This window comes from Rhinatrema bivittatum, chromosome 9, assembly GCF_901001135.1.
Source record: "Rhinatrema bivittatum chromosome 9, aRhiBiv1.1, whole genome shotgun sequence".
Classification (NCBI taxonomy): Eukaryota; Metazoa; Chordata; class Amphibia; order Gymnophiona; family Rhinatrematidae; genus Rhinatrema; species Rhinatrema bivittatum.
The window spans coordinates 223049404-223065126 of NC_042623.1; the positions used below are offsets into that span (position 1 = coordinate 223049404).

The window sequence follows — 15723 nt, forward strand, 5'->3', positions numbered from 1 at the left end:
AACCATATCCTTGCCAACCACGGCAGGTTTGAAGAAATCTGAAGAAGGGCGTTTGCTACGCCATCTCGACATCGGCAGATTGCTGCCCAGATATCTGGAAATGACAGAAACAGTACGAAAGACTGACCATCTGTTCGTCCTTCACAGCGGGAAGAAACAAGGTGAAGTGGCCTCTCGGCCCACCATCGCCCGCTGGATTAAAGAAGTTATCAGAGCGGCCTACGTAGAGGCCGGGAAGTCACCGCCTCTTCAAGTCAAGGATCATTCTACCAGAGCCCAAGCAGCATCTTGGGCGGAATCTAGGATGCTGTCGCCTGCAGAAATATGTAAAGCGGCGACGTGGTCCTCCCTCCATAGCTTCTCCAGGTTCTACCGTCTGGATGTCCAGGCCAGGGAGGACACAGCATTTGCGAGGGCAGTATTACCCTCAGGTAATACAGGTCCTCAGGCAGCCTCCTGCCCAGTCTGGGAGTAAAGCTTTTGTACATCCCACTTGTTCTGAGTCCATCTGGCTACACGACAGGAAATGTTGAGATTACTTACCTGATAATCTCGTTTTCCTTAGTGTAGACAGATGGACATCCCGCCCAGCTGCCTGTCTACATTGGTTTCACCAATTCAAGGTAAGCCTTATCACTTCTTACATGAGTGTGTCCACTCTGCCAGGTGTCGACGCCTTCCGGTTGGGAATGCTGGCGGTCTCCAGCTCCAATCAATCGGTCAGGGGAATCCTGTTTTCACTATTTCATTGATCGTCAGTACACATATATCCATAACAGCTTTTGCAAGGAAGATTACTGAAGAGCTTCACTTCCTGTGGGGGTATATGTACCCGTGCTGATGTCAGATCCGTCTCCAACTGCTAGCACGAGCACACTATACCCATTTGTTCTGAGTCCATCTGTCTACACTAAGGAAAACGAGATTATCAGGTAAGTAATCTCAACATTACATTCTTGAGAAATGTGTCTGCAAAAATATAATCAATTGAACAATTGTTAGGACCAAAGAAAGGATGGCATGGCTAGAGAGGTAACTGTAAAAACACAAGGAAATACATACCCCATTAGATATATCAAGGGGAATTTCCAGAGGATAATTTGGGGGGGGGGGGGGGGGGGTTTGAACCAATTACCTGAAATAACACATCACTCAAGTGAAAACAAATTTCAAAGGACCAATTACAGATAAACGAAGGCTGAAATGGAAACCAGAAGAGAACTTACAATTGGAAGAGCACCATTCTAATGTGTTTGAAGAAGGATGTTAAATCATAGAAAACAATGGCAGTAAGAAGCAGGTTGATAAAATCACTGCATCTCCTATAAAGAGAGGATCAAGGGGACATAGAGTGAAGAAAAGTGAGCGTCAAGAAATACCTGAAACCCAGAAGTATTAATACAGTAATAAGAGGGGAAGGGGAGGGGGGAAAAGCAAAAAATAGGAATCTATATACACGTATGTGAATGAAGTGCTTTTCAAATGTGCACTGGTGAGGTGTTAACCCCGAGTGACTTTTCATATGTTATTTGGTCTGTGAAATTCTGCCAAGATTTAGAAAGGATCCCTGTAAATAAAAATGTGTGAAGACAAGATTAACATGACACCAGGGTACCACTAGCGTAAAGACAGCTGGAGGAGCCAGCTAAAAGGAGGCTGCCATTCCAATTCCTTTATAAAGTTTAGATCAAAAAGCAACCCGAAGACAAATATAGCAAGGGTGATGAAAGATAATTAGCAGGTCAGTGAAACCATAAACAGAAGCAAGTTAAACTAAGGGAATAAATAACAGTATGTGGTAGGCGAAAGTGTAAAAAACAGATGTCAGAGACTCTAAACGCAACAAGTAAGTGATTTAACACAAGAGATAACAGAAATATTATACATGAGCAATAAAGTAACAGAGAAGATAGAATCAGAAATAAAGTCCCTTTTACCATCCTATAGGATCAAGTATGAAGCGAGAGACCTAGGCCTTATTCTTGATGCAGAATTAAATATGAAAGCATCAATAAAAGCCATAAATAAAGATGGCTTTTACAAATTACAAATCTTAAAAAAACTGAGACCTTTTTTACATATAGGGGATTTCCGCACAGTGTTGCAGGCACTTATTTCACCGAAGTTGGATTATTGCAACACCCTTCTGCTGAGAGTACCAAATTCAACTTTACGCCCTTTACAATTATTACAAAACGCAGCAGCGTGCCTATTAACCAATAAGAGGAAATATGACCATATTTCATCCGTCTTGAGAGAGCTCCATTGGTTACCAATTCAGCCAAGAATTCAATATAAATGTCTACTATTAATACATAAAACAGTATATGGTAGCAACACCGAATGGTTAAACGCATCTCTTTGTATCCATACTCCAGCCCCCTCCCTTCTTCCTCTCCCAACCTTACTACGTTTACGAGTGCGACAGCTCCCTCTTACCATTCCTACCTTTTAACAGGTTAGTACGCTTCTCTTATTTAAGTTTTGGCTCCAATTAGCTTGCAGCAATTTTCATGTTTGGTTCGTGATCAGAGCCAGCTTCAGAGTAAAAACATACACATGTTCAGCATGTGCCATCAACTGGTATGTCATAAAAAATGTACTCTTACATTACAAAAGTGGATTTATTCTGATTGAAAGATGGCAGCACTACCCTAAGAATAGCATAGAAATACTGTAAAGGGTAGAGTCTGCAAGAGTCCTCTTTGTATTTGTTTTTATTATATTTTTTTTTAGGTTTTGTCTAAATAGTAATAGGTTATTTCATTTGGTTTTTTTATTGGTTTTGACTGCATTTATTTCTTATAGTTTACAGGTTGTGCATTTGGATCCGCTGCTATTTGGCAGTATGAATCGCTCAAATCTCGGATCCAGCGCTACTTTGATGAGCTGCGAGTAGATTGGATGGAAAAATTACAGCCTCAAAAAAAGGGAGACTTCAGAAAACAGGTGTTCATGCATCTATTAATGACTTAGCACAGTGTTTCCCAACCTTTTCAAGTTCAGGGCACACCCATATTAACCAAAATGTTGTGTGGCACACCAGCCTCCATGGGACAGACAATATGGACAAGGAGAGGACTCATATGAGAGCTAGGCGGCACTGAAAGCCCCATCAATCTTTCTTCCAAATTTTAAAACAAAAGGAGAGAGGGGGCGAAGACACACATGAACCGATCACAGTGGACCATTTCCCTCTATGTACAAGTAAGATAGAAGTCTGTGTAAGGTGGACAGCCAGTCCAGTTAGATACCATGTCTGTTGCATGTGGCTGCCAGAGCTCCTCCACTGCTGCTGCTCCTAGCACTCAGAATGAGTTGTAGCCAGTTCTTGGTGCACTCTCTCCATATTTCACTCAGTCTGGGGATGAGGAGCTAAAAGGACTTAGGAGGAAGCTTAGGAGGGAGAAGATGATGAGGTATTATGTGTACCACACGAACTGGGGCCAGGCTATCCATACCCTGCATGCTGCCTATTTACTATACTACAGGGCTCATGCTGTTGCTAGAAAGAGGCATGTATGATCACATGTTCTCAGAAAGGAGCTCCTACATATTTAAGAACCACCGCTGGATCTTGTTGCTTTGAGGTTCTGAGAGCAGAGCCCAGGTGCTGGTGTGTGTCTGAGCATCAGGCAGCGGTGGCACACCTGATCAGGTCTGAAGGTACACTGGTTGGGAAACACTGAAGAGTCAGATATGTTTAATAGATAATCAACATGCCAAATATATAATCTTATGAAGCTTCAGGACTGGGCAGATATGAGATTCCTAAGAATTAAGCAGAAACCCATCAGGCAGAGGTCTGTAACTAATACTGTCTTTGAATAAATCATCAAATAAAAAAATCAGTTTCTTTCCTAGTGTGTAGCAGATGGACTCAGGACCAATGGGTATAGTGTAGTGTACTCCTGATAGCAGTTGGAGACGGATCAGATTTCAATCTGACGTAAGCCCTAGTACATATACCCCTGCAGGAAGTGCAGCTCTTCAGTATTTTCCGTCTCCATAGCAGTTAGGGACTCTATGCAAGCTAGCATAGCGTTAGAGTAAAATTTACCAAAGAGATCCAAATTAAGAAGAAATCTTACCTCTACAGAAGAGCCCCGCTCTCCTGTGGTGACACCCGTTGGGTCCCTCCCCCAGTCAAGATTCCCAAAGTGATTTCTGCGATCCCTCGGAGGTGAGCCTTGGTCCAGCGGCCGACCTTCGGCGGGGACCTAGCCCCCGACATCGGGTGAGGTTGAGAGGCAGCGGGTGCAACCTCGAACGCGGCAGTGAAGGTATTTTCCCTCTCCCCCTGCAGCCGGGACAAGGTAAGGTAGAAATCTATTTAAAAGTCTCTGGTCTCCGAAGCTCGAGGAGACGCACAGGTCACCAGCCGGGACCAGTGCCACCGGGTTGATCGGCCCTGGCAGAGCTAGACCCCGGTCAGATCCAAGGGCCCTCCCACGTGGAACCCTCAGAGGTGGTTGCCATATTGTCCGCGTGGTCGCCGTCACCATCTTGGCCCTGTTTGCCGTCCTGTCCGCCGTCATGATCTGTGCGCACAGAGGCGAGCTGTGCGCGCAAATAACTTGTGCGCTCAAGTACTGGGTGCATAAGCGAAGCGCATAGCCACGCGCTCACTGTGCTGGGCGCATAACTTCGACCCGCGTGCACATCACTCGGCACGCGCGCACTAAACCTACACGCGCATCTTCGACGCACAACTGTATTATATGCGCACAAACCATGGCTCCACCTGAAAATAAGCTCAAAGCTCAGGGCCTTTGCCCAGCATGCCACATTAGAGCTGCACAGCATGAGGAGGCCACGGCCCTGTGTTTACAGTGCAAAGAGGCCCTAGGGGGACCCAACTCATGGCCCTCCCCAGCTGTACCGGACCCCAGCCCTTTGAGCGGTACGCCGGACCTAGCATTACACAGCGGGACCCCCCCCACTCAAACGGGGCTCCCCAGGGACACAGCACCCCCTAGTCTAGACCCAGCTTCTATTTCCTGGGTGGAATTCTTCAAAGGTCTGCATACCTTCGTCCACACACAACCTCCTACAATGTGGTCACAGGCACCACCAGAGGACCTCAACATACCAGGACCCTCTATGCCCAGGGACGTAATCCCACCGCCCAGAAGCCCCACCTTCGTGGACACAGACATCTCAAATGAGGATTCAGAACTCCTGGAGGAAGGGGAACTCCCGGGGACAGAACCCCATCGAACCATGAGACGCTTCTTCACCAAGGACGAACATCCAGACCTGGTCACGCACAGCTTTGAAAGAGCTTGCCATCCCGGGCACAAGCACCTCGGGGGAACCTAAGCCGAACCCACTTTTGGAGGGACTTAGTCAGCCCTCCCGCCATTTCCCACTATTACAAGCCGTCCAGCAACTAATTGACCTGGAATGGGAGGCCCCAAAAACCACGTTCAAAGGGGGCTGGGCTCTGGCAGCCATGTACCCTCTGGACCCAGCAGCCAAAGATCTCCTGGCATGTCCGAAAGTGGATGCCATGGTCTGCGTGGTTTCGAAGCGCCCTACTATCCCAGTGAAGGGAGGAGCAGCACTCAAGGATGCTCAAGACAGACGTCTGGAATCTATCCTCAAACAGTCCTTTGACGTCTCTGCTATGTCTTTACAGATCGCGGCCTGCTGTGCTGTGGTGACACGCACCTGCTTAGTGCAGACCAGGAACAACACTCCTGGGGAAGCCCTGGAAACAGCCGTATCGTTCCTCGTGGACGCCGCTTCGGATCTGGTACGCATGGCAGCTAGAGGAGTCTCATCCGCCGTGGCAGCCAGAAGACAAATTTGGCTCTAGAACTGGTCAGCCGACGCATCCTCCAAAACGAGACTCACAAGGATACCTTTCAAGGGAACACTCCTGTTCGGAAGCGAATTAGAGAAACTAGCCAACAAGTGGGGCGAGTCCCCACCGCCGCGTCTACCGGAGGACAGGAATAAGAGAAACCAGCGATCCTTCCCCCGGACCTCCAGGGGCAGAGGATCACAGCGCTTCAACCCATATAGAAGCTTATATCAAGTGGCCTGCCCTGCAGGCCAGAGCCAGTCCTTTCGGAACAAGCACAATAAAAGGGGAGCCAGCTTGGGCCCAGGCCCCAGCCGCACACCACAATGAAAATCAGCTGACCCATCCAGAGGAAGAAGCCATTGGGGGCAGACTGGCCCTATTCTACCAAAGATGGGTCGAGATAACTTCGGACAAGTGGGTCCTCTCCATCATTCGAGAGGGATATTATCTGGATTTCCACCACCTCCCTCCAGACAAGCTTGTGGAATCTCCCTGCCATGACCCTTCCAAAAGAATGGCAGTGGAAGCTACACTGACCAGGTTACTAGCCTTAGAGGCTATAACACCGGTGCTAACACAACAAATAAATACTGGCCATTATTTCATCTATTTTATCGTTCCCAAGAAGGAAGGAACGTTCAGACCTATCCTGGACCTCAAGGCAGTCAACCGTTACCTGAAGATTCCCCGCTTCCGCATGGAAACCCTACGCTCGGTAATAAGGGCGATATAACCGGGAGAGTTCCTTACCTCCCTGGATCTGTCGGAAGCCTACCTACACATTCCGATTTTATCAAGAATATCAGCGTTTTCTACGCTTCTCGATCCTGGACTGTCACTACCAGTTCCGGACACTACCTTTTAGGTTAGCCACTGCATCCCGGACGTTCACCAAGATCATAGTGGTGGTGGCAGCAACACTGAGGAAGGAAGGAATCCGCGTGCACCCTTATCTAGACGATTGGCTGATCAGAGCGAAATCCCCAGAGGAAAGCCACCAGGCAACCAACAGAGTCAAGACTCTACTGGAGAGCCTCGGGTGGGTGGTCAACACAAACAAGAGCTGCCTGAAGCCCTCCCAATCTCTAGAATACCTGGGAGTCCGGTTCGACACCAAACAAGACAAGGTCATCCTGACACAAACAAGGAGATCAAAACTGATGACCCAGTTACGAACCCTGATGAGCGAACCTCGCCCCACAGCATGGGATTACCTACAAATTCTCGGCTTCATGGCATCCACACTGGAGGTAGTCCCATGGGCACGGGCTCACATGAGACCCCTACAACGCTCACTACTATCACGATGGAATCCTCTGTCCCAGAACTACACCGTACGGCTTCACCTCCCGGACAGAGTTGGGGCCCAACTACGATGGTGGCTACAAGAAGCCCATCTGAGCCAGGGAACGAGACTATCCTCCCCAACCTGGATCCTACTCACCACGGATGCCAGCCTACGTGGCTGTGGAGCACACTGCCAGGAGCTAGCAGCCCAAGGGCAATGGAACAAAGAAGAGTCTGGATGGAATATCAATCACCTAGAAGCACGGGCAGTCAGACTAGCCTGCCTAAGGTTCGGTCACAGACTCCGAGGCAAAGCAGTCAGAGTAATGTTGGACAACGCCACAACAGTGGCCTACATCAACTGTCAAGGAGGAACCAGAAGCCAACAGGTGTCTATGGAAATAGACCCCCTAATGTCATGGGCGGGAGTGAATCTTCAAGAGATCTTGGCCATCCACATTGCCGGGAAAGACAATGTCGCAGCGAACTACCTCAGCAGAGAGAGTCTAGATCCAGGAGAATGTAAACTGTCAACCACAGCATTCCAACTGATAGTAAACCATTGGGGAACACCAACCATGGACCTCCTGGCAAGCCGGTCCAACGCCCAAGTTCCCAGTTTCTTCAGCCGCAGGCGGGAACCCCAGTCCCAGGGAATCGATGCCCTGGTACAGACCTGGCCACAGGAGATTCTGTTATATGCTTTCCCGCCGTGGCCCCTATTGGGCGTGATCACCCCCAAGATAGAACACCACAGGGGGCCAGTACTTCTAGTGGCTCCGGACTGGCCAAGAAGACCATTGTACGCAGACATGCGAAGACTGTTGGCAGGGAACACCCTGCTGCTACCTCCACACAGAGACCTGCTCCAACAGGGAGCGATCCTCCATGAGGATCCAGCTCGATTCTCTCTTACGGTCTGGCCATTGAGAGGACTCGCCTGAGAGAGAGCGAATACTCGGGGGCTGTAATTGACACCCTACTCCGAGCATGCAAGTTCTCCACATCCCTGACATACATAAGGATTTGGAGAGTATTCGAAACCTGGTGTGAGGACCACGACATCATACCACACTCAGTCAAAATTCCTACGATTTTGGAGTTCCTACAGAATGGATTGTCCCTCAACTCCATCAAGGTACAGGTGGCGGCCTTGTCATGCTCCGGAACCAAGAGCAAGAGCAGCAGCATAGCCTCTCACTCGGATGTCTCCCGCTTCCTGAAAGGAGTCAAGCACATCCGACCACCCCTAAAGTGGCCAGTGCCTCTTTGGAACCTCAACCTGGTCCTAGACTTCCTAGCAGGAACCTCCTTCAGACCTCTCCGCGGCCTGTCTCTCCATTAACATTGAAGACAGCCTTCCTGCTGGCAGTCTATTTAGCTCGTCGTATATCCGAGCTACAAGCACTGTCCTGCCGGGAGCCGTTCCTCAGACTCACCCCAGGGAACCGTCCAGTTACGCACAGTTCCGTCGTTCCTCCCCAAAGTGGTGTCTCACTTCCATCTCAACCAAACCATCTCGCTACCATCACCAGATGAGCATAAGAATTCGGAAAAGGCTCGAAGTCTACGACATCTCAACGTCGGCAGGCTCCTAGTCAGATACCTGGAAAGGTCGGAATCCGTACGAAAGACGGACCATCTATTCATCCTGCACAGCAGGAAGAAGCAAGGGGAAGCGGCCTCGCGAGCAACCATAGCCCGCTGGATCAAAGAAGTCATCAAGGCGGCCTACATGGAAGCAGGCAAGCCACCGCCTCTACAAGTCAAAGCCCATTCTACTAGAGCCCAGGCAGTGTCCTGGGCGGAAACCAAGATGCTGTCACCTGCTGAGATCTGCAGGGTGGCGACATGGTCCTCCTTCCATACCTTCTCCAGGTTTTACCGCCTAGATGTTCAGGCTTGGGAGGACACAGCATTTGCAAGGGCAGTACTAAGTGGGTCACGGGCTACTCCCAGTTCGGGAGTAGCTTTTATACATCCCATTGGTCCTGAGTCCATCTGCTACACGCTAGGAAATGGAGAAATTACTTACCTGATAATTTTGTTTTCCTTAGTGTAGACAGATGGACTCAGCATCCCACCCATTGCTGCCGTTACTCATGGAACTCCTGGGGGACATCCCCGGGAGCGAGGGATTCAAGGGTAAGCCATGCTTTCCTTCATCTAGGACACCCATCCTACCGGGTGTCGACGTTTCCCGGTTGAGGGCACTGGCGGTCTCCAGCTATAGCCAATTCAACCAGTTCAAAATAATCAAGTTAACGAATTTATAAAGTTAATCAAGTTATTCATGTTATGAAGTTAATCAAGTTATTCAAATTAGTCAGTCACACATATATCCACAATGCTTTTCGAGGAGAATACTGAAGAGCAGGGCTTCCTGCAGGGGCATATGTACTAGGGTTGACGTCAGATTGAAATCTGATCAGTCTCCAATTGCTATCAGGAGTACACTATACCCATTGGTCCTGAGTCCATCTGTCTACACTAAGGAAAATGAAATTATCAGGTAAGTGATTGCTCCATTAGCATTCAGACGGGTTAATCCACACCAGTGGGTTATGCACCTCTACTAACAGATGGAGACAGAGCAAAGCTGACGTCAGGGTATATATACTCCTGCACTGACATCAGCCCGCCAGTGTTCTCAGTGTCCAGCAGATGGTGGATGTGCATTTCCCTACAGGGGATTGTGTTTCCTAAATTGGAATGCGCTGGTGTGTTCCGTCACCAAGTGGACAATCATTCCTGTGGAAAGGGGAGCAACGTTGAAGGATGCAGATCGCCTCTTGCTGTTCCCTGGTGGCTCGCTCTTGTCTGTTCCGACCTCAGGAAGTTGATGAGTCTGGTTTGAATACCAGGGCAGTGATGGAATCGGCTGCTGCCTTGTTGGCGGATGCAGGCTGGACCTGGTTCATTCCTCTGCTAGAGGAATGGCTTCGGGGATAGCAGCCAGGTGGCAGCTGTGGCTGAGCCATTGTTCAGCCAATACAATTTCAAAGTTTAATCTTATGGAATTGCCCCTTAAAGGGTCATTCTTGTTTGGGGGTGAGTAAAAAAGAAAAAGAACAAAGAAAGATGGCCAAAAAAGAGTCCTGGTTCCTCAGTTGCTAAAGGGGGAGCTTCTCAGAGGTCGGTCCCTGAGTAGGGCTCAGACCTTTCGGCCTGGGCAGCCCAGATGGGGCACAGGCTCGAGTGGAGGTGCCTACCGAACCCCTCAGCGAAGGTTTGTGAACCATCTTGCAGAGCCAAGAGATAGTCGCCTATCTCTTTTTTTTTTAAATCACATAATTTTATTGAATATCACATTTCATAACAACATGTAAGGATGCCATCCCCCTGGGAAAGTGTCATATCTTAATTCACTAGTATTTACAGTGATGTTCATAGTTTTAACCCAAAACCTTATTCCCCCTCCCCTTCCCCACATAATCGTTATATAAGTTCAGTCTTAGCCAGCAAAATTTGGACTAGTAAATACATGTTGAATTTGTAATGAAAATATAAATTGTATACCAATAGCACAATAGAAAATGCCTAATCTAAAATAAATTTAATATAAATTTAAGGTGTGGTGACTTTCCAATGGCAACCCCCTCTTTCAATTTAAAACTCAGCAGTGGATTGCAACATTAAAATAAAAGTTAGTGTTTTATCTCTGTCTTTCTCCTTCCATCTCACTTAAGTCACCCATATTCTCTTAAATTTATCAACAAAATTATGGTTTCCTAGCGTGTAGCCAGATGGACTCAGGACAGTGGGTTATGTGCTCTTCTGCTAGCAGATGGGAGATGGAGTCAGATTTCAAAGCAGACATCACCCTAGATATACCCCTGCGGTGACCTCAGCTTGTCAGTATCTCTCTGTCTCGTAGCAGATGCGGACACTATCCCCACACTAGCACTGTTAGCGAAATTGCTGCACAAAGAAGAAATTCTTACCTTCACTTTAAAGAGGATTGAGCCCCGCTCTCCTGCAGTGATACCTAAGGGTCCCTCCCCCAGTTGAGAATTCCTGAGGTGATGTTAGAGATCCCTCAGAAATGTGCCTTGGTCCAGTAGCTGGCTCCCGGCATGGACTTATCTACTAAAGCGGCTGAAAGGCAGCTGGTGCATAGCTGAGTGCGGCGGTGAAGGCTAAAGCCCTCTCCCCCTGCAGCTGGAGACCGTCCCTGCACACGGCCGGTAAGCGCCGAGACCAGGTAAGCAGGAAACTTTAACCTAAGGTGTCCGAGCTCGGCAGGCTGTACTGAATCAGTTTTCCATCCGGCGAGGTAAATAGGGGAGCAGCCTTGGTTAGGCTAGGCCCCGTTCCGGCGCGATGGTCCAGACACATGGAGACACTCGGCGGTGCAATCTTGCGTGCAGGGGGCTTCAGCCCCATCTTCCCCTCCTCAACCGTCGGTACGTGCGGGGCAGGTTGGACTGTCTGTGCACCCAACTTGCTACGTGCACAGCCTCGCACATATCTACATGCTTGCATAACTGCGCTTATAACCATGCGCGCATAACAGCGCGCATATCGAGGCGCATTACCTGTGCGATTATACACAGAGGCAATGGCACCGGCGGCAAAGAAGCTCAGATGGTAATCCCTTTGCACAGCCTGCCACATCAGAGCTGCACAGCCTGAACTGGAGTCCTGCCTGAGTCAACACTGCGAAGAAGCCTAGGGAGGACTAGATTCTCAAGTGTTCCAAGCCTGTTCCTTCACAGTCTGAGGATGGGTCGGGAACTACATCATCCGACAGCACCCCGGAACTAAGCAATTCCAAAATGGCGTCCTCCCCACGAGAGGGCATTTCAGTGGGCCCTACTCCAACTCCCCCTGGGGCTATTATGGATCCAGGGGCCTTCTCCTAGTTGGAATGTTTCCAGAGACTGCAAGCCTTCGTTCAGGCGCAAGCAGTCCCGGCCGCAACCTGGGTGGAACCCCACCCGGGAGCACCTGACCTTCCCGGCCCTGCTTGGGTGCCTCAAGACATGCCTTGCCTCACCAAGAATTTCCCTGACAGGGACCCAGACACCACAGATAAATATGGTGACTCACTGGGGGAAGGGGAAATCCCTCCAGACCTGGAACCATACAGAACCATGCTTCGCTTCTTCCACAGGGATGAATTGCCAGCCCTTGTCTCCCAGACTCTGAAGACTCTGGGGATTCCAGGCACGGAACCATGACTGAACCAAAGAAGAACCCCATTTTTGTGTCCCTTCGTAAGGCCTCATGCTATTTCCCAATGTTGGAAGCCATCCAGGAACTGATTGACCTGGAATGGGATGCCCTGGAGGTGAACTTTAAAGGAGGACTATAGTGATAGGAGTACACTACCGTCCACCTGGTCAAGATGGTGAGACTGATAGTGAAATGCTAAGAGAAATCAGGGAAGCTAACCAAATTGGTAGTGCGGTGATAATGGGAGACTTCAATTACCCCAATATTGACTGGGTAAATGTATCATCGGTACATGCTAGAGATATAAAGTTCCTGGAAGGAATAAATGACATTTTTATGGAGCAATTGGTACAGAAACAGACAAGAGAGGGAGCAATTTTAGATCTAATTCTCAGTGGAGGACAGAATTTTGTGAGAGAGGTAACGATGGTGGGGCTGCTTGGCAATAGTGATCATAATATGATCAAATTTGAATTAATGACTGGAAGGGGGACAGTAAGAAAATCCACGGCTCTCATGCTAAACTTTCAAAAGGGAAACTTTGATAAAATGAGAAAAATTGTAAGAAAAAAACTGAAAGGAGCAGCTACAAGAGGTGTGGTCAATGTTAAAAAAAAACAAACAAAAAAACAAAACAAAAAAAACATCCTAGAAGCACAGTCCAGATGTATTCCACACATTAAAAAAGGTGGAAAGAAGGCAAAACGATTACCGGCATGGTTAAAAGGGGAGGTGAAAGAAGCCATTTTAGCCAAAAGATCTTCATTCAAAAATTGGAAGAAGGATCCATCAGAAGAAAATAGGATAATGCATAAGCGTTGGCAAGTTAAATGTAAGACATTGATAAAACAGGCTAAGAGAGAATTTGAAAAGAAGTTGGCCGTAGAGGCAAAAACTCATAGTAAAAACTTTTTAAAATATATCCGAAGCAGAAAGCCTGTGAGGGAGTCAGTTTGACCGTTAGATTATCGAGTGGTTAAAGGGGCACTTAGAGAAGATAAGGCCATCGTGGAAAGATTAAATGATTTCTTTGCTTCAGTGTTTACTAAAGAGTATGTTGGGGAGATACCCGTTCCGGAGAAAGTTTTCATGGGTAATGATTCAGATGGACTGTTCCAAATCACGGTGAACCTAGAAGATGTGGTAGGCCTGATTGACAAACTGAAGAGTAGTAAATCACCTGGACTGGATGGTATAGACCCCAGGGTTCTGAAGGAAATAAAAAATGAAATTTCAGACCTATTAGTAAAAATTTTTAACCTATCATTAAAATCATCCATTGTACCTGAAGACTGGAGAATAGCTAATGTAACCCCAATATTTAAAAAGGGGCGATCTGAGAAACTACAGACCGGTTAGCCTGACTTTAGTGCCAGGAAAAATAGTGGAAAGTGTTCTAAGCATCAAAATCACAGAACACATAGAAAGACATGGATTAATGGAACAAAGTCAGCATGTCTTTACCCAAGGCAAATCTTGCCTCACAAATCAGCTTCACTTTTTTGAAGGAGTTAATAAACATGTGGATAAAGGTAGATGTAGTGTACTTGGATTTTCAGAAGGCGTTTGATAAAGTTCCTCACTAGAGACTTCTAGGAAAAGTAAAAAGTCATGGTATAGGTGGCGATGTCCTTTCATGGATTACAAACTGGCTAAAAGACAGGAAACAGAGAGTAGGATTAAATGGACAATTTTTTCAGTGGAAGGGAGTGGGCAGTGGAGTGCCTCAGGGATCTGTATTGGGAGACTTACTTTTCAATATATTTATAAATGATCTGGAAAGAAATACGACGAGTGAGGTAATCAAATTTGCAGATGATACAAAATTGTTCAGAGTAGTTAAATCACAAGCAGATTGTGATAAATTGTAGGAAGACCTTGTGAGAATGGAAAATTGGGCATTGAAATGGCAGATGAAATTTAATGTGGATAAGGGCAAGGTGATGCATATAGGGAAAAAATAACCCATACTATAGTTACACAATGTTAGGTTCCATATTAGGTGCTACCACCCAAGAAAAAGATCTAGGCATCATAGTGGATAACACATTGAAATCGTCAGTTCAGTGTGCCACGGCAGTCAAAAAAGCAAACAGAATGTTGGGAATTATTAGGAAGGGAATGGTGAATAAAACGGAAAATGTCATAATGCCTCTGTATCGCTCCATGGTGAGACCCCACCTTGAATACTGTGTATAATTCTGGTCGCTGCATCTCAAAAAAGATATAATTGCGATGGAGACGGTACAGAGCAGGGTGACCAAAATGATAAGGGGAATGGAACAGCTCCCCTATGAGGATAGACTAAAGAGGTTAGGACTTTTCAGCTTGGAGAAGAGACTGTTGAGGGGGGATATGATAGAGGTATTTAAAATCATGAGAGGTCTAGAACGGGTAGATGTGAATCGGTTATTTAGTCTTTCAGATAATAGAATGACTAGGGGGCACTCCATGAAGTTAGCATGTGGCACATTTAAAACTAATTGGAGAAAGTTCTTCTTCACTCAGTGCACAATTAAACTCTGGAATTTGTTGCCAGAGGACGTGGTTAGTTCAGTTAGTATAGCTGTGTTTAAAAAAGGATTGGATAAGTTCTTGGAGGAGATATCCATTACCTGCTATTAATTAAGTTGACTTAGAAAATAGTCACTGCTATTACTAGCAACGGTAACATGAAATAGACTTAGTTTTTGGGTACTTGCCAGGTTCTTATGGCCTGGATTGGCCTGCTGCAGCCTTCCTGATGGATGCAAGCTCAGACCTTGTGTGCACCTCAGCCAGAGGAGTAGCCTCGGTTGTGGCGGCCAGAAGGAAGTTATGGTTGTGGAACTGGTCTGCAGACGCGACTTCTAAGGCGAATCTCACAAGAATGTCCTTTAAGGTATCTCTCCTATTCGGAAGCGAATTGGAGAAACTAGCCAGCAAGTGGGGCAAATCCCCAGTGCCTCGGCTACCGGAAGACAGAGGAAAAAGAACCCAGCGTCCTTCTCCCAGAAGAGTAGGGGCAGAGGCTCCCAACACTTTCGACCCTACAGGAATTCGTCGTTCCAGGCACCTCATCCCTCCGGGAGGTCCCCGTCCTTGCGGAACCGACAACTCAAGAGAGGATCAGGTCCGGGGGCAGACTCGACCCGAGCTTCCCAATGACAATGGGCCGACCCATCCACAGGAAGAGGAAATAGGGGGTTGACTCTCCCTCTCTACCAACGATGGGTCGATCACTTTGGACAAATCGGTGCTAAACATCATTCAAGAAGGTTACTCTCTGGAGTTTCGCAGCATCCCTCAGGACAAATTTTATATCACCCTGCCACTCCCGTCTCAAGAGACTGGCAGTTGAATCCACTCTGATAAGACTACACAGTCTGAAGGCTATAACTCCGGTACCTACACCCTCGCAAAATATGGGGCATTATTCCATCTATTTTATTGTTCTTCAGAAAGAG

The 15723-nt window shown here is 47.5% G+C and overlaps 1 protein-coding gene across 2 annotated transcripts in view; it reads left to right on the forward strand.

Annotated features, from left to right (window-relative positions):
* The window catches only part of PARL (presenilin associated rhomboid like), a 263836-nt gene that overhangs the window by 61675 nt on the left and 186438 nt on the right, over nt 1–15723 (forward strand). For both annotated transcript variants that reach the window (XM_029617018.1, XM_029617019.1), the window contains exon 3: nt 2809–2949. In XM_029617018.1, the coding sequence (XP_029472878.1) occupies nt 2809–2949 (141 nt within the window). The remainder of the gene's footprint in view (nt 1–2808; nt 2950–15723) is intronic.